General features: G+C 45.0%; 1 protein-coding gene across 1 annotated transcript in view; it reads left to right on the top strand.

Moving 5' to 3' along the window:
• Positions 1–26,544, top strand: part of PREP (prolyl endopeptidase) — a 574,937-nt gene that overhangs the window by 459,082 nt on the left and 89,311 nt on the right. The window contains exon 11 of the mRNA XM_069235420.1: positions 923–1,059. Coding sequence (XP_069091521.1) covers positions 923–1,059 — 137 coding nt within the window. The remainder of the gene's footprint in view (positions 1–922; positions 1,060–26,544) is intronic.

Genomic DNA, 26,544 nt, shown 5'->3' with positions numbered 1-26,544 from the left:
TAGAATATGATCTGGTGAGTCACTCAGATATTTGGCGCATTTTAAGTTTGATGCTTATAATGCTTGGACCAATCATGTAGAACAAATTGTCTTCTGTACTTACTTTAACTTGCATTCTGTCATCCTCCTTCAGCTCCTTCAGTTATAGGACTCTTTTGCTCCAGAACATTAAGCCATTTGCTCGAGACATTTTGAATAAACAAGTTGGATCCGTGCACAGGAGTATTTTAAACTTACTATCTCTTATTGGCTGTCTGTGTCCGTCTTTCAACTTTATTTGCAATGGATGACGAACTATTTAATACCTGAAATCCGTCGGCAAGCAGCCCAGTTGTTCTGGGGAGCAAGTGATGACAAAAGCATCTGGAATATAAATGCTACATAGGAAAGGGATGCTTTATTTTTAATCATGTTTTTATTTTTCAGGTACTTTAGTGTGGACACACTCGCAATGCTTCTGCAATGCTTCCCTGTTTATTAAATGTACGATGGCTTCCTCGGAACGGGATTATGCATGCTGTATTATTGTGAAGCTTCTGAAACTGGACGCTACAGAAAAGAAAATCTTTTGCTCTGTAGTGTCCATTTTTCACATGCTTTTGTATAGACGTTAGTACACTAGTGAAGACCTCTCTAGGGTATCTGCAGGCTCGACCCACACACAGTTGAAACACCAACACTATTAGCTTTCCCAGTGCTAATTTCGAAATCAGGAATTAGTTATGCCAATCTTTCTAGACTCCCAGCATTGTGCTTTTAACTACCTGATAGTCTTCTGAATTTGAGGGAAAAGTAAGCAATGCGATTATTGAGTGCCAAGAGATATTTGCATGTAGTTTGCTGTATATAAATATAGGCACTCAATTAATCGAGTATCTATGAATGCCAAACTCTACATCTACATTGTTATTTCTGTTTCCAGGTGTTCTACAGCAGCAGGGATGGCACCAAAATCCCAATGTTCATCATCCATAAGAAGGGAATTAAATTGGATGGTTCTCATCCTGCATTCCTTTATGGATATGGTGGCTTTAACATATCTATCACTCCAAGCTACAGGTAAGCAATGATTTCTGTCTCAGCAGCTGGGTATCCTTCAGTAGTTACTGATGATGTTATGAAATCTTTTTCGCAAAACATTAGTGCGCATTCCTTGCTGCAAGTCGGCCCTGCCTCAGCTCACTGTGATATTCGCCCTCCGATCTCAAATTCCCACATTATTTTTTATAAATTGAAAAGCCAGAGTCTGGTGTAAAGATCAAAGGATCTAACAGTTAAATTATTGTTATTACTTCTATTAATGTTATGATAATATTAATTTATTAAGTGAACCCAAAGCTAAGTCTACATCCTCGCTGTTTCCCACTATCCTAATTTTTGGGGAAAGTTAAAGTCCTTGTCTCTCAGCAAACTTCGCTTAACATCCGATCAAACCTTCCTAGCCTTTTTTTGTAAGTTTATTTATTTAAGTCAGTGCAATCAATGTTTATATATGCATGCTTTTTGTATCCTGTGTCTTTGTCATTAGTTTACTTTAACGCATATATATACCAATTTTCAGCCGTCAGTGCATTTTGGGACAACACTTTCTTCAGGAGGAAACCATAAGTATCCCAAACACAAATGAATTATGTTTTAGCAGCTTTTTTTAAAAAAAATATTTCGTTATTGCTTGGGATACATTACAACATTTTTCCCTCAATCAACTCCCGCTGTTTCGAATTTCACAGACTTTAGCAAATTGCAAAGAAAATTACTGAGAGGAGAAGTAGCAGATCAGGGCTATTATTCATCATCCTCCAACGGCACAACATCTTAACTTGATATTATAATATCAATTTCAAACACTTTATAAAGTGACAGTGCTAATACAGTATGCATTTTATCTGCATTCAAATACTGGAAACAGAAAATAGATTGAGAGATGTAAAACACAATAGAGTGCTATGGCAGATACAATGCTTATTTGGTCAAGCTGACTAGATACTTGGTAGCGATAAAGTAACAGTACAAAGGACCTGATGTTTGCCAGATAGCTGATGCTATATAGTGACAGAACAAAAAAACAGCAGTGCTAACTTCCCCTATCATCTAACAATTAAGGCCTGATTTAGAGTTTGGCGGACGGGTTACTCCGACACAAACGTGACGGTTATCCCTGCCACCATATTATGACGTCTGTAGGATATGATGGGCTCATAGTACGACGAACGGGATATCAGTCATTTGTGACGGAGTAACCCCATTTGTCAAACTCTAAATCAGCCCCATAATCAGAAGAACATGCAGTATCAACCAAACGTTGACTCAGTAAAATGACTGTACAGATATAGTATATCAGGCCTGACTAATTGCTAGCTACTTGTTAGGCCGCAAAGTAAACTGACAGTGCAAAAGCCAAAATACCAGCATAATATGTATGGATGGTGCTGAGTGGAGTCTGCATCCAATTCTCCTGTGACATACCTTCCACAGAAAATGCAATGAACATGGAAATTTGCCTCCTACAGCAGCGAAAAAACAAACTCAAAATACTTTGACCAGGCATCACTATCAATCTCTATCTCTTTGCGTTCCCTCCATTTCGTCTGCATATTAATGGAAACTAAGGGACTATCCTGCCAGAGTTCCTTATACCAGAAACTCAAAGAATTGTTCACTTTTTTAGGCCTGAAGAGTATCCACACCAACCCAGCTGTACAATAAACTTCAAATAAGTAAAGACTGTTAAGGACAGAGACCATTTGTCTGTAAGAAAAAAAAGAGATGCATTGTATGAGGTATTTGTGAGAGAAAATCTCTGCCATAGACTTTACTATGTTCTGTTCTAAATATCTCTGATTTTAAAAATGTGACTCTTTTTCCACTTCTTCCTGGCCGCAAATAAAAGGCAGGAGGAAAGATGGGAGCAGCATGCCAGAGGAGTTATGGCTTGAATTGCCGGTATTTTAAATTTGCAGAAAAATTGTCACTTCTCAGAGCTAACGTTCTGCAGGGTCTCATACCTCACTTTCTTCTGTATTTTGTGTTCGTTGATGGCGCTCGTCAGACTGGCTATACTGTGGCGAAGGGGCATATATGAAATTAAAAAGTTGTCAAACTGAGACCCCTTGTTAGAAATGGGGCCTCTAGTTGGCAGTGGTTTGCACCCTGTCCAAGTAGGGACCGTCACTTTAGTCAGGATAAGGGAGTCACACAGCTAAGATAACCCTTGCTCACTTCCTTGGTAGCTTGGCACTAGCAGTCTGGCTTATCTCAGAGGCAATGTGTAAAGTATTTCCACACAACCACACAGTAACACAGTGAAACACCACAAAAGTACGCCACATCAGTTAAGAAAAATAGGCAATATTTATCTGAGTAAAACAAGACCAAAATGACAAAAATCCAACATGCACAAGTAAAGATACAGATGTTAAAAGTTTAAATCTTAGTAATGTGCTTAGAAACACAATAGCTCCAACTGGGGCTACCCCAGCGTCTTGACCAAGTTGTTTCCAACAGTCTGACGCCACTCACGAGGGAGTGCGGGCTGGTCATGGAGTCTAATGGACCCCAGGCACAATGCCTTTGTAAGCGATGAGAAAACAAAGACATTGCACTGAGTTGGGTAAGTGAGGCGTCGTTGGAGCCGGTGTGGAGCCTGTTCCTTGCTGCTACTGAGGAGGTGAGGTGTTGGTCCGGTCCCTTAGTTCTGGGGAGGTGAGGTGTTGCTTCCTTACAATTGCAGGGAAGGTGATGCACAGTGAATGCAGCGTTGTCGGTTCCTTACGACCCAGTGGGGTTGATGAATCCAGCAGGTCAAGATGCAAGGCGTTGACTTTGCGGTGTTGCGGTTACACCACGGGGCCACAGGTGCTGTGGCCGAGTCGGGTGTCACTGACGTAGGTGACACAGCACTCGGGACTCACGCTGTGGCAGGACTTCAGTGTGTATGAGACATGGTCAAATAGTAGGAAAGAATCTAAAGCTCATTCATGAACAATGAATCTATAAATCATTGGAAATGCAGTTTTATTACATCATGAAATAATTCATATTTACTTCTGCCAACTCCAAGGACAATCAAATACATTTAAATCCAATGCAAAATCAAACTGAAAACACATTAATACTTTACAACTGAATATTTGTTTAATTCACAAAAGTGCAAGGTTTTCCAGTCATCTCCGAAATTGTAACTATTGTGGTCAACTTGAATATAAATGACATAAATCCACATCAAAGAGATGGTTGCTATCACTTCTCTAATCCTCTTTGTTTGAAACCCTTAATAGTGCTGAGATGTTTTCCAACATCCTTATAGGTCAACTCTCTTTTCTTTGCAATCCCTCTAGACAAAACAAGGTTGACGCGTTTCGGCCCTTTTCCTTTTGGGCCTCTTCAGGACTAGTAGAGAGATAAAAACCTTTAGGACTCGACAGGTGCCGACACAATGACATTACTTATCTGTCTTTTTGTGTATCTGTGAATGATCTAAAGCACTTCCTCCAGCTGCTGAGGTGCTTGTTATGCTCTCCAGCGTGTGGTACGAGCGTGTTCTGTCAGTTTGTCAGGACTTCAGAGGCACTGCTGCATCGTACACGGTCGTTGCACTCAGCAGGGACCACAGCTGAGGTGCGGGCAGGGGCGTAGCAGCGCCGGTTCTGAAGTCACTCTGTAGTCTGTGTTTGATTTCTTCTTAGTTGCACCAGAACTCACGCCCAAGGGCCCAGAAACTGGATTTGGCACCACTTGGTAAGTTAGGACTCTCAGCAAGAGAATACAGGTGCTGGCAGATGAAGTCCTTGATGTCCCTGAGACTTCTTAACAGGAGGTAAGTTAAGGTCAAGCCCTTGGAGAACCTTTGGAAGCAGGATAGAAAGCAAAGTCCAATCTTCTCACTCCCATGACAGATGCAGCCAGCACAGCAAAGCAACATGCAGCGTGGCAGTCCGTCCTACAGCATCCAGCTCTTATTCCTAGCAGAATGTCCTCAGTCCAGAAGAATTCTGACTTTGTCAGGTCAGCGGTCCAGTAATTATACCCAATTCCACCATTGAAATAGGCAAACTTCAAAGAAAAGTCTTTGTAGTGCACAAGATCCTGCCGTGGTGTCCGTCACACTCCAGGGGGTTGGATACTGCTTTGCGTAAGGATAGGCACAGCCCTGTTCAGGTGCAGGTGTCAACTCCTCCCACCACTCTGGCTCTGAAAGACCCATGCAGGGCACACTTCAGCTCCCTTTGAGTGACTGTCTAGGGTGAATTCACAAACAGCTCAACTGTCATCCTGACCCCGACGTGTTGCCACAGACAGGCAGAGTACAGAATGGTTATGCAGGACAATACCCACTTTCTGAAAGTGCGACTTTCACATTTTTGATTTAAAAACCAACTTCACCAAAAGATCTATTTTTAAATTCTGAGGTAATAGATCCCAAACTCCACATCTCTGTCTGCTCCCAATGGTAAATTACACTTAAACGATATTTCAAGGCAGTCCCCATGTTAACCTATGGGAGAAATAGGCTTGCAAGTAGTGAAAAACGATTTTAGCAGTATTCCACTATCAGGACATGTAATACACACCATTACATGTCCTACCTTTTAAATACACTTCACCCTACCTTAGGGGTGACTTGCATGTAGTAAAAGGGAAGGTTTGGGCCTGGCAAGTGGGTGCATTTGCCAGGTCGAAATGGCAGTTTAAAATGGCACACTCAGACACAGCAGTGGCAGGTCTGGGACATGTTTACAGGGTTACTCATGTGGGTGGCACAGTCAGTGCTGCAGACCCACTAGTAGCATTTGATTTACAGGCCCTGGGCACGGATGGTCCAATATGCTAGGGACTTACTAGTAAATTAAATGTGCCAATTCTGGATAAACCAATCACCAGTATAATTTAGATAGGGAGCACTTGCACTGTGTTACTAATCAGCAGTGGTAAAGTGCCCAGAGTTCTAAAACCAGCAAAAATGAAATGCAGCACACAGTCAAAAGCAGGAGGTCAGAGGCAAAATGTCTGTTGATAACCCTGCAAATAGAGCCATTTCCTACACCCCTGCATGGAGAAACAGCGCAGCTGCACAGCGATGGAAGCAAAATAATAAGTTCTGAGACATGGGAGTGCCAAGCCTCTCTCCGTCTTAGGCAATTGAAGTATTTTTTAACTGGCTTTGGGAGATTTATTGTCCCATATAAAAGATGTAAATCTGCTCCCCAGCTTGTTTAAAAAACCTGCTTACAGGGGATGTTTACTAAAAGAAATAATATTAGAGGTAGAATGAACATTTTTATCGATATCAAACCAATCTCGGAGATAGGAAGGGATTTCCAAATAGCTTAAAGATAATGGATTCTTGGTAGTAACAGGAAAGAATTTAGGGGGTAACGGTCTAAAACTGAATCTGAGTAAAATATCCCTAGATATCTTTTAGGGTATGGATTCTAATGTAGCTTGATATCTGGGGATAACACATCAGTTGCGGTGTTGAACAAAAGTCATTCAGGCTTAGATTTATTTTAATTGATATCCTCCCAAACTCTTGTATCGCTGAATCACTTGCAAAGGTGTCTTAATGTTCTCCCTGTCATGGAGTAAATACAAGGCGAGATTGTCTGCGTATAATTTTATTTTTTCTGCACCTGATAAAGGGGGGCGGATACCATAATGCAAATGTTTATATTAGGACAAGGCTTCTATAAACAAGGCAAATAATGCAAGTAATAGTGGTCAGCCCTGTTGAGTTCCTCTACTAGGGAAGCCTGTCCCCACAATGTGAATGCTCATTATAATTTGAGCCGAAGTATTTTCCTACAATCTAGGTATAGACTTTGTGAGCTGTAACGGGAAATTCCATTTCTCCAAGATTTTAAGCAAAAAAATTCCAGCTCACAAAGTTGAAAGTCTTTTCTGCGCCCATCAGAATTACAGCCACTGGGATATTATCAGTGGTGGCTAGATCGATAAACTAAGCTAAATAGTACTTATTCGCTCTCAGACATCTCAACCACTTTGGTTGGGATAAACTAGAGATTTTATCACCACACTAATGCATTTAGTTAAAATCTTTGTACAAATCTTGTAATCCGTATTTAAAAGTGTTATTGGTCTGTATGAGAATGTGGTAAATTAGTCTTTCTCCTTTAAAAACAAATACTAAAATTATTTTTTTGGAAGAGGGTGGAATGGGGCTCCCTGAGTAAGATGGAAGTGAACAATTTGGAAAGAGGGGCTTCTAATAGAGGGCAAAAGCATTTATAAAACTCTGCCCCAATGTCATCTTTGTACCCAGTAGCTCTTTACCTCCAAAGGGCTGATTGACAATGTTGAAAGGTCTGCAACTTTGCTACTTAGCTCTAGGAGGTGCACTTTCTGTAAAAACTTATGCCATCACGGCCGGGTCCCATTTTCCCATTTCCCCCTTATGTAAAGAGTCATAGTAGTCCAAAAATATTTGCCCAATCTTTCCATTGTCCCTATGTGTTTCTCCCATAGCGGGGTCTTTTATACCAGTTATCAGATTTTGGTTAACTTTTTCCTTGGCCATCCAGGTCATGAAATGCCGCGTTCATTTTTTCACCCTCTTCATACACCCGACAGTTACTGACTTGGTTATTAAGAATATACTTCCCCTGAAAGAAATCCTTAGAGCTTCTCTTTTTTCCTGCCATATATGCAGTGAGCAAGGAGACTGCTCTGCCAGAGCTTTACAAAATACCCTATCAGCCGCTTTCTGTTTCTTTCCTTTCTTCCTTTGAAAGGACAAAATGGAAATCATGAACCCCTGAATTGTGGCTTTAAATACCTGCAAGGCTATAGCACCTTCCGCTATATGGGCATTAAAAGAAAACAAAATGTTCAATCTCTGTTATCCGGGACCCAACATACAATTCCTGGCCAAGCAAAAATGTATCCATAACCCATCTCCTGGTTACTCTTGAATTTAAATGGAGGAATTTTAAAACAATCACTGGGTGATGTGAGAAGGCCCAGGCTTGATATCGGTAGGAGATTTTTGGAATAGTGAAGGGGGCTAGGAATAAGTCTATCCATTAAGCGGGCAGATATTTCTTGGAGTAACAAGAAAATCAATCAATCAAAATAAATTGTAGAGCGCGCTACTCACCTGTGAGGGTCTCAAGGCGCTGTGGGGGGGGGGGAGAATCAAGGGGGAAGCAGGGAGGGTCATTGATCGAACAACCATGTCTTGAGGTTCTTTCTGAAGACCAGGAGGTCTTTGGTTTTGCAAAGGTCGGTGGGGAGGGAGTTCCAGGTTTTGGGGGCGAGGTAGGAGAAGGACCTGCCTCCTGTGGTGGTGCGTTGGATGCGGGGGACTGTGGCTAGGGCGAGGTCGGATGATCGGAGGTTGTGTGTGGGAGTGTGGAAGTTCACTCTTTCGTTGAGGTAGGTTGGGCCGGTGTTGTGGAGGGATTTGTGTGCATGGATGAGGATCTTCAATGTGATTCTCTTGTTTATGGGGAGCCAGTGAAGGGATTTGAGGTGTGGTGAGATTCGTTCATGGCGGGGGAGGCCAAGGACGAGGCGTGCGGCTGTGTTCTGGATTCTCTGGAGTTTGCTTTTGAGTTTGAGTGTGGTGCCGGCATAGAGGGCGGAGTGTGTGGAAACAGGAGGAGGTTAGAGCATTGATTTGCTGTGTCATGGAGAGGGAGGGGTCTAGGATGATGCTGAGGTTGCATGCGTGGTTTGCGGGGCCTAAGGTGGTGGGCCACCAGGAGTTGTCCCATGTGGTTTTGTTGGGGCCTAAGATGATGATCTCGGTTTTGTTTGAGTTGAGCTTGAGGTGGTTAGTGGTCATCCAGTTGGCGGTGTCGAGGAGAGCAGCGTGTAGGTTGGTTTTGGTGGTGGTGGGGTTGCGGGTGAGGGAGAGGATGAGTTGGGTGTCCTCTGCATAGGAGAGGTTAGTGATTCCGTGTGCTCGGAGGATGTTGGCTAGGGGGATCATGTAGACGTTGAAGAGTGAGGGGCTGAGGGAGGACCCTTGGGGGACTCCGCAGGTGATCTTGGTAGTGTTGGAGTGGAAGGCGGATTCTCTGGGTCCGGTCGGTGAGGAAGGAGGTGAGCCAGTCTAAGGCTTTGTGGCGAATTCCTATGTTGTGGAGGCGTGTGCGGAGTGTGTGGTGGCAGACTGTGTCAAAGGCTGCGGAGAGGTCTAGGAGGAGGAGTGCGACGGTCTCGCCTTTGTCGATTTTGATCCTGATGCTGTCAGTGCATGCAATGAGGGCGGTTTCCGTGCTGTGGTTCTTGCGGAACCTGGATTGTGAGGGATCAAGAGTGTTGTTTGCTTCGAGGAAGTGGGATAGGCGAGTGTTGACTAATTTCTCTGCAACCTTGGTGGGGAAAGGGAGGAGGGAGATGGGACGGTAGTTGGAGAGGATCTCCGGATCGGCTTGTTTTTTTTTTGAGAGCGGTGATCTCCACGTGCTTCCAGGGGTCTGGGTAGGTGGCGGAGTCGAAAGAGGAGTTAATTATGTTGTAGAGCATGGGGGCGATGGTTGGGCTGGCTTTGTTTTAGATGCAATGTGGGCAGGGGTCAGAGGGGGAACCGGAGTGGATGAAGTTCATGTTTTTTTTGGTTTCTTCGTGTGTGGTGGGGGTCCAGGTGGAGAGTGTGGTTGGGGGGTTCATGACTAGGGGTTGGGTTGGGTGAGTGAGGGGTGTGTGGGGTGGGTGTGTGTGGTATGAAGCTGTTGTGGATGTCCAGGATTTTGTGGAGGAAGTGGTTGGAAAGGGCGTCACATGGGGGCTGTGTGTGTGCGGGGTCTATGTTGCTGGCTTTGGGTTTGGCAAGTTCATTAATGGTATAGAGTTCTTTGCTGTTTTGAGAGATGTTGTCGAGGCGTGTCTTGTAGTGATCTCTTTTGGCGGTGCGTATGAGTTGGTGATGGGTGCGGATGGTGGTTTTGAGGGTGGAGAAGTTGGTTGTGGAAGGTTCTATTCGCCATATTTTCTCAGCTTGGCGGTATTTGCGTTTGGAGTCTTGGAGTTCAGGGGTGAACCATGGGGCGTTCTTGATGTTGCGGGTGGCAATGGGTTTTCTGAGGGGGGCTAGTGTGTCTGCGCAGGTAGTGATCCATTTGGAGAGGTTGTGTGCTCCTGTGTAGGGGTCATTGGCATGGGGGGGGGTAATGGGCCAGTTGGGAGTTTAGTCGTTCTGTGGGGATCTTGTCCCACATGCAGTAGGGTGTGGTGTGTTGATGGTAGTGTGTGGGGGGTTTGGTGAAGAAGTGGACGCAGTGGTGGTCAGTCCAGAGGAGTTTGGTGGTGTGGGTGTAGGCTATGTGTTGGCTTGCGGTGAAAATTGCGTTGAGCGTGTGTCCTGCTGAGTGGGTGGGTGCGGTGACCAGTTGTTTGAGTCCGAGGTTGGTGAGGTTGTCTATGAGGGAGGTAGTGTTGTGGTCTTGTAGGTTTTCTAAGTGAAAGTTGAAATCACCTAGGAGGATGTAGTCTGTGGAGGTGAGGGCGTGCGAGCTGATGCTGTTAGCGATGGTGTCTCAGAAGGCGGGGCGTGGTCCTGGTGGTCTGTAGATTAGTGTACCTCTGAGGGTGGAGTTGTTGTTAATGCGGATTAGGAAGTGCATGTGTTCAGTGTTGTCGATAGTGTCTTGGGAGCTGGTGGTGACTTTGATGGTGTCTCTGTGTAGGATGGCGATGCCACCACCCGGCCTGTTGAGGCGGTCTTTGCGTTGGAGTTTGTATCTCTTTGGGATGGCGATGGCTATGTCGGGTTCTGAGGAGGGGTTGGTCCAGGTTTCCGTGAGGAAGGCGATGTCAGGTGAGTGTGATGAGGTCCCAGAGTTCTATGGCATGTTTGTGAAGGGAGCGGGTGTTGAGGAGCAGGCGGTTGTGGTGGGTGTCGTTGGTGTCGTGCGTGAGTGTGTTGTTGCGGGGTGTGTTCTGGTTGTGGGCTGGTGTGCAGCGGGGTTGGTTGGTGGGGGCAGGACAGGTGAGTTTTGTGTTGGGGGTGTTGTGTTTGTTGAAGGTGGGGTCACTATGGTTGGTGTGTGGTGTGAGGGATGAGGAGCAGGAGAAGTGACAGGTGTGGCAGGTGAAGGGGCCATGAGTGTGAGTGGGGCTAGATGGGGTGCATGTGTGGTGGGGGCCTGGGTTGAGAGCATGGAGGGTGACAGGGGAGTAGGTGTGTCTGAGAGGGCCTGGGGGACTGGCGCTAGGCGCGGTCTTGGCGCAGACGGGCTTGCCTTTGGCGTGCCGCAGCTGTCATAAGAGGAGGGGATGGTGGAAGTGGCAGCTGGGAGGAGGGAGGGCTTGATGAATGAGAGGGCTGTGGGGACGCAGCTGCGGGGAAAACGAGGAAAACAGACAGTGAGGAGGAGGGGATAGGCGGGAGGGGCCGCAGGGGACGCAGCTGCTGGGAAAACAAGGAAAAAGAGGAAAACGGAGACGGTGAGGAGGAGGGGGGAGGCGGGAGGCGCCGCAGGGGACGCAGCAGCAGGGAAAAGGAGAGTAGAATACGGAGTGGAGGTGGTGCGGATGGCAGAGCGGGGAGCGACCTGCCTGCAAAAGCAGGGTCAAAGGTTGCTCCTTGTTACCGTGCTGCGGCTGCCATAAGAGGAGGGGAGGGTGGAAGTGGCAGCTGGGAGGAGGGAGGGCTTGACGAATGAGAGGGCTGGGGGGGTGGGGCCGCAGGGGACGCAGCGTCGGGGAAAACAGAGACGGTGAGGAGGAGGCGGCAGGGGACGCAGCGGCGGGGAAAACAAGGAAAACAGGAAAGCGAGGAAAACAGAGACGGTGAGGAGGAGGGGGGAAGCGGGAGGGGCCACAGGGGACGCAGCAGTGTGGAAAACAAGGAAAACAGAGACGGTGAGGAGGAGGAGGAGGAGGAGGGGGGAGGCGGGAGGTGCCGTAGGGGACGCAGCGGCAGGGAAAAGGAGAGTAAAATACAGTGTGGAGGTGGTGCGGATGGCGGAGCAGGGAGCGACCTGTCTGCAGAAGCAGGGTCAAAGGTTGCTCCCTGTTACCGCGCCGCGGCTGCCATAAGAGGAGGGGGGGGTGGGAGTGGCAGCTGGGAGGAGGGCGGGCTTGACGAATGAGAGGGCTGGGGGGGTGGGGCCGCAGGGGATGCAGCGTCAGGGAAAACAAGGAAAACAGAGACGGTGAGGAGGAGGGGGGAGGCGGGAGGGGACGCAGCCGCGGGGAGAACAAGGAAAACAGACGGTGAGGAGGGGGGGGGGGGCGGGAGGGGTCATAGGGGATGCAACAGCGGGGAAAACAGTTAAACGAGGAAAACAGAGACGGTGAGGAGGAGGGGGGAGGTGGGAGGGGCCGTAGGGGACGCAGCGGCGGGGAAAACAAGGAAAACTAAGATGGTGAGGGGGAGGCGGGAGGGGCCGCAGGGGACGCAGCGGCGGGGTAAACAAGGAAAACAGGAGAATGAGGAAAACAGAGACGGTGAGGGGAGGCAGTAGGGGACACAGTGGCGAGGAAAACAAGGAAAATAGAGACGGTGAGGGGGGGCGGGAGGGGACGCAGCGGCGGGGAAAACAAGGAAAACAGAAATGGTGAGGAGGAGGCGGGAGGGGACGCAGGGGACGCAGGGGCGGGGAAAACAAGGAAAACAGAGATGGTGAGGAGGAGGCGGGAGGGGACGCAGCGGCGGGGAAAACAAGGAAAACTGGAAAACAGACGGTGAGGAGGAGGGGGGAGGCGGGAGGGGACGCAGCAGCGGGGAAAACAAAGAAAACAGGAGAACGAGGAAAACAGAGATGGTGAGGAGGAGGGGGAGGCGGGAGGGGCCGCAGGGGATGCAGCGGCGGGGAAAAGGAGAGTAAAATACAGAGTGGAGGTGGTGCGGATGGCGGAGCGGGGAGCGACCTGCCTGCAGAATACACTCTGGCTGGTGGATTTAACTTACACCATACATCTTCTACCCCCAGCCAAGAACAAAATCATTAAAAACACTTCCTCTATTCTTCTTATTTTGCCTGTGATTTGGGTTTGACGAATCTAACCCTCGTACTGGGAGTTAGTTAAAATCATCCCCCAGTATAGGTATCCCAGGAAGATTGCATAGCTCCCTTCACAGTGACTGAAGAGGCTTAATATTATTTTGAATGGGGCCACAGAAAGTGGCAATATTGTATCTCACGTTTGAGACTACTACAGGGGCTATGACCCAAAACCACCTATCATCTGATAGGGGGAAAAGACAGCCAGCCTGAACTTTCTGACTATTCACCCTCTGTGAACTGATTCGACAGATTAAAAAAAAAAATACTGGCTAACCCACGGATAGTGAAGTTTGTTACTTCCTTCCCCCGAATACAATGCATCTCTTGTGACAGAGGGATCATACTGCAACAAACTCAAAAAGACAGCATTCCTCTTACATCTGTTATTTAGCCCATTAACATTATAACAAACTATTGTGAAATCCGTTGCATTTTCCTACTATCTATATATCTCTGTTCAAAGGCAATTTTTTTCCATACAGTGACCCCCCCCCCAACAAAACATCCCCCTTCCCACACCTCCATCATCTCCCACTCCCTCACCCACAACCTGTGCATCTCCCCATCTCCCCACCTACCCACCCACTTACCTGCTGGTCACTGGAAGCCAGGACCTAAAAAGATCAGTTTACGTGCTGCAGTATTTCTGCTTGACTGACTGAGGAGGCTAGCTGTTTTGCTTGCGAATCCTCACCATTGTCTGCCACCATATCAGACTTTGCAAGGGGAAGAGATGTGCAAACGTTTTCCTCCTGTCAATTTCATGTCGAGTTTCAACTGAAAATGGGGTATTGTGGTACACATGTCAGGTGGCCCATAAAAAAACCTTCCGAGGGAATCATTGAGGGGATTATTGTCAGGGCAGTTCTATACAGTTTTATCGTACCAGCTGCTACGATCTCCTTGTGTCTACTCTTTACACCAGGCTCAGTTCTGAGCAAACTGGATCCTGAGATACTTATGGGATTTCTTAATACTTCCATCTGGGCGCCCCGATGTCCCCAAACTCTGATAATCTGGACTGAGAGTGCTGTATCTTGGGCTGTTGCAACAATGACTGCGGTTTCTCAATCCATGTATGGGAGCTTTCTATTTCCTCTGCCATCCCCTCTTGCAACTACTTTGTACCCTGTGAGTGGTTTCTCTCACTGCTGGCTGCGACTATTTTACTTTTGCTTATAGAAGCGTTTACCTCAACGCGAGTTGATCTACTGTGCTTGTCTATTTGAGATTTGAGGCTGCGTTTCCCCGGGCTTTTCTCCACACAGTAAGGTTTCATATCTTGTTAAAGTAGTTTTTCCCTTCTAGTCTGCCTCTAGGGGCGCATCACTTAAGCTGACCCTGATTTGTGTCAAATGAAAACAGCCTAAGGATACTATAAGCCAAAGCTCAGAGGTCCAGAGTGTATCGCTTTCTCCAAAACAGTCAGAAAAAAGTGGGAGAGGGACAGACTCAGAGAATACAACGAACAGCACAAACATCTGCTGAGAGCCTCCTCTATCCGAAGAAAAATCAGGAGCTCCCTCACCCCACACTGCTTCACTTCACAGCCCTTGCATCTGCATATCAATTTGCAAGGACTGATCCTTCGATTGAAAGCCTTCCGCTGTGATAAACCGGACTACAGTTATCCTCCATATTACACTTGCTTACAGATACATGTACTTGTACCGGACCCTCGCCATACAGGCTATAGTTGTGAGCTTTTCCCCCTTCTCTCTTTTCCCAAGATGCAGCAATCATTGGTGGTCCACAGTGATCCCAGGGCAAACGGTATCTGAAACAACAGGTTCGATGGCATATGTTGCTGCAGATACACATGTTTGGCACAGTCCGCTGCCTGGTGTTGGGCTCGGAGTATTACAAGTTGTTTTTCTTCGAAGAAGTCTTTTTGGTCACGGGACCGAAGGACTCCTCCCTCTTCGGCTCCATTGCGCATGGGCGTCGACTCCATCTTAGATTGTTTTTTTTCCGCTGTCGGGTTCGGACGTATTCCTTTTCGCTCCGTGTTTCGGTTCGGAAAGTTAGTCAGAATCTCGGAAGAAAGCGTCGGTATTGTTCCGTTCGGTATCGGGATAGTTAGGTACATCGACACCGATCATCGGAAGACTTTGGGGTAGTTTCGATCCCCCATCGGGGCCTGGTCGGCCCGACCTCGTGCGACATCGAAGCCGATGGAACGGACCCCGTTTCGTTTCTGCCCAAAATGTCACAGTAAGTATCCTTATACAGATCAGCACTTGGTTGGTCTGTAACTTGTGCTTGTCCCCCGAGCACAAGGAGGATACCTGTGAAGCCTGTCGAGCCTTCCGGTCCAGAAAAACACTCCGGGACCGAAGAGCCAGGCGTCAACAAATGGCGTCCACGTCGACAAAACAACGTTTCGACGAGGAAGAGGAAACATTCTCGGTTCCGGAATCAGAATCCGGAGACTCCGACGTCGAACAACAGCAACAAACTGTGAGTAAGACGTCGAAAAGTAAATCCATCGACAAACCGAAAGCCCAGGGGACGCCACTGCCAACAGGCCATGGCTCGACCCATAAAACAGGCGACCCGTCGAAGGCGCCGAAAAAGGGCACGCCCATAGCGAAGACACCCGACTCCGGTCGAGGGACCGCCATGGAGCAACCTCGGAGCCGAGAAAGCGGCTCCGAGAGACAAAAACAAAATACCGGCACCGAAAAACATCGGCACCGAGAATCCATGCCGAAAGGAAAAAAAATTCTGTCGGTGCCGAAACCGAAAAAAGATTCTCTCTCGGCACCGAAAAATACCACACCTTCATCCTACTCAGAGGAACAAGGAATAAGTGGCCAAATGCACAAATTTGGACAAGAGCTCCAAAGTGTAGAATCGGACTACACACAAAAGAGACTGTACATCCAGCACGACACAGGGAAGATATCAACCCTTCCCCCAATCATGAGGAAAAGAAGGATCGGACTTCCAAAGGATGACGCACAACCACAAGCCAAAGTGGTTAAAAAAGTCACGCCTCCGCCCTCTCCACCACAGGCATCGCCGGCACAAACACCGCCACAAATGCACTCACCAGCGCAAACTACCATAAGTCATGACGATCAGGATCAAGATGCTTGGGACCTGTATGACACCCCAGTGCCGGACAATGATCCCGAGTCATACCCCACAAAGCCGTCACCGCCAGAGGACAGTACCTCATACTCGCAACTGGTGGCTAGGGCAGCAGAATTCCACAATGTCCAACTGCATTCCGATCCTATAGAGGATGATTTTTTATTTAACACCCTCTCGGCTACACACAGCCAATATCAATGTCTCCCAATGCTACCAGGGATGTTACGGCACGCAAAACAAATTTTTGAAGAGCCCGTAAAATCAAGAGCCATCACCCCAAGGGTGGATAAGAAATACAAACCACCACCCACAGACCCAGTGTTTATTACTTCGCAGTTACCACCTGACTCCGTGGTAGTAGGGGCAGCTCGCAAGAGAGCAAATTCACATACATCTGGCGACGCCCCACCTCCGGACAAAGAAAGCCGAAAATTCGATGCGGCAGGGAAAAGAGTAGCATCACAGGCAGCCAACCAGTGGCGCATCGCAAATTCACAAGCGCTGCTGGCCAGATATGACCGCGCACACTGGGACGAGATGCAACTTCTCGTAGACCATCTTCCCCAGGAATACCAAAAAAGGGCGCAGCAAATAGTGGAAGAGGGACAAACGATCTCAAACAATCAAATCCGCTCTTCACTAGACGCAGCCGATACTGCAGCAAGAACAGTCAACACTGCTGTCACCATAAGGAGACACGCTTGGCTACGCACTTCAGGCTTCAAACCTGAAATCCAGCAGGCTGTCCTTAATATGCCCTTCAACGAGAAACAACTTTTTGGCTCTGAAGTGGATACAGCCATTGAAAAACTTAAAAAGGACACAGACACGGCCAAGGCCATGGGCGCACTCTACTCCCCGCAGAGCAGAGGCTCTTTCAGAAAAACTCCATTTAGAGGGGGGTTTCGTGGCCAACCCACAGACACCACCAGCCAACAAACAAGAACCACACCATATCAGGGTTCCTTCCAAAGGGGAGGTTTCAGGGGATATCGGGGGGGTCAATTCCCAAGGAGTAGGGGAAGATTCCAGACTCCAAAAACACCTCCACCTAAACAGTGACTTTCAAGTCACGCAACCCCTTCACTCAACACCAGTGGGGGGAAGACTAAGCCAATTCTACCAATCTTGGCAACAGATTACAACAGACAATTGGGTATTAGCAATAATCCAACATGGCTATTGCATAGAATTCCACAACTTCCCACCAAACATCCCCCCCAAAACACGCAAAATGTCACCACAACATTTAGAACTTTTAGGACTAGAAGTTCAAGCACTACTGCAAAAGGATGCAATAGAGTTAGTACCAGTACAACAAAAAAACACAGGAGTTTACTCCCTGTACTTTCTAATTCCAAAAAAAGACAAAACATTAAGACCAATATTAGATCTCAGGACACTAAATACCTACATCATATCGGACCATTTTCACATGGTCACACTACAAGACATCATTCCACTGCTCAAACAGCAAGATTACATGACCACATTAGACCTAAAGGATGCGTACTTTCATATACCAATACACCCTTCTCACAGAAAGTACCTACGGTTCGTATTCAAAGGAATACATTACCAATTCAAGGTGTTGCCATTCGGAATAACAACTGCACCAAGAGTGTTCACAAAATGTCTAGCAGTAGTAGCAGCACACATCAGGAGACAACAGATACATGTGTTCCCTTACCTAGACGATTGGCTAATCAAGACCAACACAGTAAAAAAATGCGCAAACGACACCACGTTTGTCATACAAACCCTTCACAAACTGGGGTTTTCCATCAACTATACAAAATCACACCTAGCACCGTGTCAAACACAACAATATCTAGGAGCAACCATCAACACATCAAAAGGAATTGCCACTCCAAGTCCACAAAGAGTGCAGGCATTCCACAAGGTAATAAGTGCTATGTTTCCAAACCAAAAGATACAAGCAAAATTTGTGCTAAAACTTCTAGGCATGATGTCATCATGCATAGCCATTGTCCCAAACGCAAGACTACACATGCGACCCTTACAACAGTGTCTAGCATCACAATGGTCACAAGCACAGGGTCAACTTCAAAATCTGGTGTTGGTAGACCGCCAAACATACCTCTCGCTTCTATGGTGGAACAGCAAAAATTTAAACAAAGGGCGGACATTTCAGGACCCAGTGCCTCAATACGTTATAACAACAGATGCTTCCATGACAGGGTGGGGAGCACACCTCAATCACCACAGCATTCAAGGACAATGGGATATACACGAAACAAAATTTCATATCAATTACCTAGAACTGTTAGCAGTATTTCTAGCGTTAAAAGCCTTCCAACCCATAATAACACACAAATACATTCTTGTCAAAACAGACAACATGACAACAATGTATTATTTAAACAAACAAGGAGGAACACACTCAACACAATTGTGCCTCCTAACACAAAAAATTTGGCAGTGGGCGATTCACAACAACATTCGCCTAATAGCACAATTTATTCCAGGAATACAAAACCAACTAGCAGACAACCTTTCGCGAGACCACCAACAAGTCCACGAATGGGAAATTCACACCCAAGTTCTGAACAAGTACTTTCAAATTTGGGGAACACCCCAGATAGATTTGTTCGCAACAAAAGAAAACTCAAAATGCCAAAACTTCGCATCCAGGTACCCACACCGCGAATCACAAGGCAATGCTCTATGGATGAGTTGGTCAGGGATATTTGCGTACGCTTTTCCCCCTCTCCCTCTCCTTCCATATCTAGTAAACAAGTTGAGTCAAAACCAACTCAAACTCATACTGATAGCACCCACATGGGCAAGACAACCTTGGTATACAACTCTACTAGACCTTTCACTAGTACCGCATGTCAAACTACCCAACAGGCCAGATCTGTTAACACAACACAAACAACAGATCAGGCATCCAAACCCAGCATCATTGAATCTGGCAATTTGGCTCCTGAAATCCTAGAATTCGGACACTTAGACCTCACACAAGAATGCATGGAGGTCATAAAACAAGCTAGAAAACCTCCCACTAGACACTGCTATGCATCTAAGTGGAAAAGATTTGTTTACTACTGCCATGCCAATCAAATACAACCATTACATGCCTCTACTAAAGACATAGTAGGATACTTACTACATTTGCAAAAAGCAAATCTTGCTTTTTCATCTATAAAAATACACCTCGCAGCAATATCTGCTTACCTACAAACTACTCATTCATCGTCTCTATTTAGAATACCAGTTATTAAAGCATTCATGGAAGGGCTAAAAAGAATTATACCACCAAGAACACCACCAGTTCCTTCATGGAATCTTAACATCGTCTTAACAAGACTCATGGGTCCACCTTTCGAACCCATGCATTCCTGTGAAATGCAATATCTAACCTGGAAGGTCGCATTTCTCATTGCAATCACATCCCTCAGAAGAGTAAGTGAAATACAGGCATTTACCGTACAAGAACCATTTATTCAAATACACAACAATAAAATAGTTCTAAGAACAAATCCAAAATTTCTGCCAAAAGTAATCTCACCATTCCATTTAAATCAAACAGTAGAATTGCCAGTGTTCTTCCCACAACCAAATTCTGTGGCTGAAAGGGCACTACATACATTAGACATCAAAAGAGCACTAATGTATTACATTGACAGAACAAAGCTAATCAGGAAAACAAAACAACTGTTCATAGCTTTTCAAAAACCACACATAGGAAATCCAATCTCTAAACAAGGCATTGCTAGATGGATAGTCAGATGCATTCAAACATGCTATCTTAAAGCCAAAAGAGAATTGCCTATTACACCAAAGGCACACTCAACCAGAAAGAAAGGTGCTACAATGGCCTTTCTAGGAAACATTCCTATGAGCGAAATATGTAAGGCTGCAACCTGGTCTACGCCTCATACGTTTACTAAACACTACTGTGTAGACGTACTAAATGCACAACAAGCTACAGTGGGCCAAGCTGTACTAAGAACATTATTCCAAACTACTTCAACTCCTACAGGCTAAACCACCGCTTTTAGGGGAGGTAACTGCTTTATAGTCTATGCCAAACATGTGTATCTGCAGCAACATATGCCATCGAACTGAAAATGTCACTTACCCAGTGTACATCTGTTCGTGGCATTAGTCGCTGCAGATTCACATGTACCCTCCCACCTCCCCGGGAAGCCTGTAGCCGTTTAGAAGTAGATCATAAATCTTAAACATCTGAACATTTGTAAATAATTATTAGAAACTCTTAACGTACATACATATTCACTCCATTGCATGGGCACTATTTATACCAAACAACTCCATCCTCACCCTCTGCGGGGAAAACAATCTAAGATGGAGTCGACGCCCATGCGCAATGGAGCCGAAGAGGGAGGAGTCCTTCGGTCCCGTGACCAAAAAGACTTCTTCGAAGAAAAACAACTTGTAATACTCCGAGCCCAACACCAGGCAGCGGACTGTGCCAAACATGTGAATCTGCAGCGACTAATGCCACGAACAGATGTACACTGGGTAAGTGACATTTTCATTACTGTAGAGGGGAAGCAAGCCGCCATGATGGGATTAAGCAGTGCACCTGGCAAGCAGATCTCCCGTCATGGATTTTTTAACAACTCAATGTAAAGAATCTTAAAAACGTCTTCACTAAAACCTAGCTATAATAATTCAAACCTGTATGTTTCGATCTACAGTTTTTTAAACCAAACACTGCAGCACACTGATGCCAATAGTTTTCAAAATGGCAGCCATTTTATTTAGCTACTGGTTTATACCTTCAATTCTATTTCAATTTCCTGTCAATAGTGTTTCTTCTAGTTCTAATATTTAAATAAATGCATTCTAAAAAAGGTCAAATCATTACAAGCCATCTTTTTTTAGCCAGAATAGTTTGTCTATCCATCATACCCACTTCCTAAATTCTTTCCCTCTCTACCGCCTCAATTCATAAACATGTTTGTTTCCTTGTCTGTCTTTCCTGTTTGGACTGAGATGGAAGAGAAACTTTGGATGGGTTTATGAAGTTAGTGTACCAGGATTCATTAATTTTGCTTTCCATGAATGAAAAGAGACTTTTGGTGCCCAGATTGTGCTTGATATGTTTCCTATCTGCTAAGATACCTAAAGTGACAGTGTTTCTAGCAGTATGTTTAGAGGAAGGTGATTCATGAATTTTTCATTTCCAGTAGAACACAGATGGGTTCTTTACAATATTAGAATACTTTGAAAACCATTAAGATAATTCTATGGGGTTAATACTTACTACAGAAATCTGCTTGTGACCTCAATGTCACCGCTTCAAATGCCAGAGGTTGATACAGTAAGGTTGATAGGACTCTGTTGGTATGTGATTTCAGCACTTTTAGTAGACCAAGGATGATGTTACAAATTGTTCTAAGGGCAGGTTTACAAAAACGGGTCTGATCCAGTCTGCTTCTAGTAGTGTGAAAAAGTCGGTTCTCATGTTATGTGAATGTGGAACGTCAATACCTTTTGGATGATGTTATTTAATGGGTGAAAGTGCTAAACCAAATTGCTTACATTTCTACTAAGCTGGTAGGAATGTCAACTCAGAGTTGTTCAGAGTGGCATGTTGTTTATTTTGTTTGCATCTGTTTAGTGTGGATGGAGTATGGGTTAGGGGTGGTGGAGGAGCATGTGGATCATGATGTAAGGCTCTAAATTGTGCAATGGAGGAGAGGCGAGTGGATGAAGGTTTCTGGGTTGGGGTGCTTGTAGTAGGTGTTTGTGAAGAGTGAGAAAGTAGGGGTAAAGATAGGACGGGATATGATAACACTAAATCTGAACTAATAGGTGCTACCATATAGAATGATCTCCAGTCCTGATGATGACCCGTTGTTGATTCATATCTATATACAGGGTCGTAACGTCGACATAAATTGAATGTGGATTGATATTACATTTCTCTAGTGACTTCAGGACTCCTGGATTGACGGAGCATCTGGAAGTTCACGTTTAATTGATTTTAACCACATATTTTGTATATATTGTACATAACACCATCAGTTTTGTTCACAATATTCACTTTCACTGTGTTTGTAAATATAAGAGCACCTAGAATTATATATATCTTTTCTTGATGATAATAAGTTCATGATGAGATTAATTGAGTTCAGAAAAGAAATAAAAATTTAAAATTAACCCAAGGAGATTGGATGAACTGAATTTAATAATAAATAAAAAAAATTGCTGTGGAAGTCTAGGTTTACTTCCCCCTTGTATCGACCATATATTATTATTATTAAATATGAAAGAGCGGCACATCACAAACAAGCCTTTGCAATGCAATGGGTCTCGCGTTTTTTCAAATTAGAGATGTTAGCATTGGAAATTCCTAACTGGACTTTTCTTGCCACATAAATTGAAAATGTGAAGTAAAACAGTTGACATAAGCAAGTCCATTCAAGGCGCCAGTGCCGCCATGAGTGTGAGCGCAAAGGACAGACATAAAAGGAAAAAGAAATTTGCTCACAGTCAAACATATTGGCAAATGTGCAATTATCTATGTGATAGGCTCGGTCCCTAAGGCTGTAACGAAATAACCCAAAGGCGGGACAAACGTAAAGCATTTACCAATGTCATCAAAGGATTTTTGAAAGGCAAACCCACGAACGAGTGAAAGTGATGGGCGTGCTTAAAAGCCCACATAGATACCAAGACGCTAGAAAAGCAGCACTTACCCACTGCTATGCTCGACCTGAAAAAGTACCTTGGCTTGATGAGATGCAAATAAGAAGCCAGACAAATATTTCAAGATAGGGCCCACACCGGCTAGGGAGTGTGTTGACGTGTGATGTGATGGAATGTCCACAAATCCTATTTTTGGTTGTTTGTGTAAGACTATTAAGAGAGTGGATGTGAGAGGGTGACATGAAAGCCATATAATAACTTACTGGGCTGGGTTGGATATATGGAGTGAGTTTTTTAAAATATGTTCTGTTGTAGGGTGTTGGAGCAGCCTGGTGGAAGATGCTATTATAAGCACATTGATACCCAATGTACAGTTTATCTGTGCTGTGTTTGTGTGTGTCATATACTCTCTGGGGTGTACTGTGCATAGCCTGTGATTAGAGGTCTGTGCTGTTTTGGGTTATATGGCATACCGACAACCACCTACCCCTTTTTCATTTCACAAAATATATTGCATTACAATGAATGAAAAGCATTAATGGTAAATGATCAGAATATTGCAGGTTACTTGGACTGCAACGGTGTGCCCAACCATTTCGGTGACTAAGCGTCCTTATACCTTACTGTTGGGTGTACTTTGTACCATATATATAATCGAATATGATTCAATCAAAATAAAATAAAACCTCAGGTGTTGTCAGTCATCTAAACGACCAAGTGAGTAGTCATTATGTCTGCAATCTTTAGGCTGAGCACTTCCTGAAGCCAGTCTTTTGTGTGCGCGAAGTGTTTTGATCAGTGTTTCATTTTCAGAAAACTTGAAAACATAATCCTCTATAGAGAAGTACAAACGGGATCTTTACTAGCCCCCTTGTGTTGTGTAAAAATGTCCTCTTTCTAGGGTGACCAGGCGCCCCGCATTTGCCGGGACAGTCCTGTTTTTTCACCATGGGTCACCACAAATTTTGGGTAATATAGTGGGTTTTAAAGAGGGTCGCCTGAAAAGGGTGTGAGGTTTTTTTTTAAATTTTTTTTAAATCTGTAGCAGAGATACTTAAGAGGTGTTATCAGAAAGCAATTTAATTAACAGGCATTACACTTGCTTTAAAAATTGCATTTTATTTATGCTCTTGGTGCCTATACTGTAATTCTGTGTTGCTGAGCGTTGTCATTCTGTGCGTTCGGTTGAAGTAAACTTGTAGTCCTTCTTCTATTTTTGTGAAAGGTGCCGGTTTTTGGCTTTAAAATTCTGGTCACCCTACCTCTGCCTGAAGACCGGCTATCTCCTTTATATGTCAACAGGCTGTCTGAAGAATTACTCACGGTGGCGCACTAGCATATAAATAGCCTATTCTGGCAGCATTCACTCCTGTCCATCTGTAAAAAGGCCCTTCTTAGGTGCAGCCGCCGCACAGCTGAGCGCAGTTATTTATTTATTTATTTATTTATTTTTAGCAGGGGAAGGTTTCCTCTCCTCATCACCTTGAATGGTTTGAAGGTCATTCATGTTCAACAAACTCCCTATGGAGCTGTGGTTTGTTGGACGAAAGAAATCCATAGGCATTAGAAATGCAAAACTCCAGTTACCGTAGCACGGAGTGCATAGTAATGACCTGTACATACAGTATCAAAAGACGAAAATGTGCTTAGATACGAGCAGACACAGTACAGCAATTACTAGCATTGTTAGCCGAGACGATATTCAGTCTTGAGTGTTTGGTTTAAAACGAATCAACCATATAATAGCTAGATAGACAGGCACACACACAGATATTTTTTCAGATGAATTTTAATGTTTGCTTTTCGTTTTCTTTTGCTGTATTTAGTAGCACCGTGATTTGGGACAGGGCCGCTTTTGTAAATTGCAATAATTTAAAGCGTTTTCATTTTGAGTAAGAACAGTATGTAAGGAGAACGTGTCAACATTTCTTAAAACAAGGCCACTGCCGCTCAAGGTGGTCTGGAGCAGATGCTGGCAGTGTCCAGGGAGACTAATTAGAATGTAAATTTGGGCTATTCGGCTTCCTCTGCATATCCAGGAGGTCGGTCTGTCGTCTCTGCACAGAATATGCAAGAAGCATGCCTATGGGTGATGTTTTGAGAGAGGTGCTGTCTGGCCACCAATGAAAACTTATGCTAGTCCATCAGTGCAGCATTTCCATCACCTTTAAAGGTGACCCTCCTGCCAAGCCACCTTTTTCTCTCAGGACTGCAGTCACATTGTCCCCACAGCACTGTGCCACCTTCCCACTTCCTCCTTCTCACAAGCTATCTGCATCATTGTGCAGTACTGCCCTGAAAACGCGCCCATTTGTTACCCTCTACTGTCTCTTCATTGCATATACCCACTGCAATTGACATTACCCGAGGCCGCTTCTTCACAGTGACCTGTGCTGCTGGACCTCCTTCTGCACTAGTGGTCACTGCTTCAGCAGAAGCTTTCGGCCTAGTCACCCAACTAATAAGGCACCCAACTTTGAATGTCTCACCCACAAGGGCCACAGCAAATGGTGAATATCTATGCTACATCTGGCTTTTGAACTGAGTGGCCAGCACGCCAACAGGTTGTTCTCGCATTAACCGCTTCTCTGTATATGTTCATTTGGCAAATAGATGTTTTCTGAATTGCATATGCCGTGAGTTCTGACAGGTTACACAGGTTTACACTTTTGAGCCAGAATAATAACTCCGTTTTAACTGTGTTTTTTCCCCACTGAATTTAATTGTCTTTTATGATGTATTTAATTTATAACCCCAGCTATGCATGAGGTTCGCAGGAGGGATTGGCCACACAACCCTTGCTGCGCACAGCCATGCGCAGCTAAGGTTTACAAGCATATTGCTTTCGATGAAACAGTCAAAGGTTGATGGGATGAATACTTGCAAATAGTCTAACCACTAGCAAACACTAAGGGGAACATTTCACATCCTTGTTTTTGTTTTCACCCACTGTGCCACTTTAGACAGAGGGACTGATTAGGGTTTGGCTAATTAAATAAAGGCCGACAGGCTGGTGAACTATACTGCCGTTGTCTGCCAAGTTTAGTAATGTCCGCCAGCTCCATGAACGTCTTTGTAGGAAAGGTTTGATTGACGGCTCCCCTAAACATGGTGACTGGCTGTCAAACTTCTGCAACGTTTTTAATTTTCAAAAACAAACTCCTGAAGCAGGAGTTTTTTTTGAAAAATAAAAAAATAACAATGATCACCACCATGGAAGTTTCTCCTCAGCGTGTGGGGGTCATTTTTCTTCTTTTTTTAGTGTTCCTCCCCCTTAACTGCCATGACATACCTAGTGGTGACGTAGATAAATTTTTTTTTTTTTTTTTTTTTTTTTTTTTAAAAGAGGCCCCTGATTGTCCACTCTCAATGAGGCGGTCCGTTGGATGGCTTCCCTCTGCCTGCACCTTCTCCATAGGGCTAGCAGAGGACGCTTTACACCGACTGATTGAATTTTCTGTTATTGATGTAAAACTTGCAATCTGCTTGACTTTAATTCGCCCAGTCAGACCTTGAATTTTGAGGGCAGGGTCTCCGGAGCTGTTCAGTGGTACTTGTCTGCCACATTCTAAATCAGCCCAGAGGCTTCTCATGAGAATAATCCATTCCCCCATTCGCCCGGCCTTTTTGGTTGGGAAATTTCAGATTCACATCCTCCAATCTCACTGACTAAACACATTCTGAGAAATGTAAAATTGCGATGGATTATGCTCATTGATTTCTAGTATTTAATGACCACCTTTGACAGACCGGAATTTTCTGATTATCAACAGCATATTTTCCGATGCAAAGTGTTTCTAACTGGTTCACTTGCTTTTGTTAC

Source organism: Pleurodeles waltl, chromosome 5, assembly GCF_031143425.1.
Source record: "Pleurodeles waltl isolate 20211129_DDA chromosome 5, aPleWal1.hap1.20221129, whole genome shotgun sequence".
Lineage (NCBI taxonomy): Eukaryota > Metazoa > Chordata > Amphibia > Caudata > Salamandridae > Pleurodeles > Pleurodeles waltl.
Note: the sequence above shows the minus strand (reverse complement) of the source record. Positions and strands in the feature narration are given on the sequence as shown.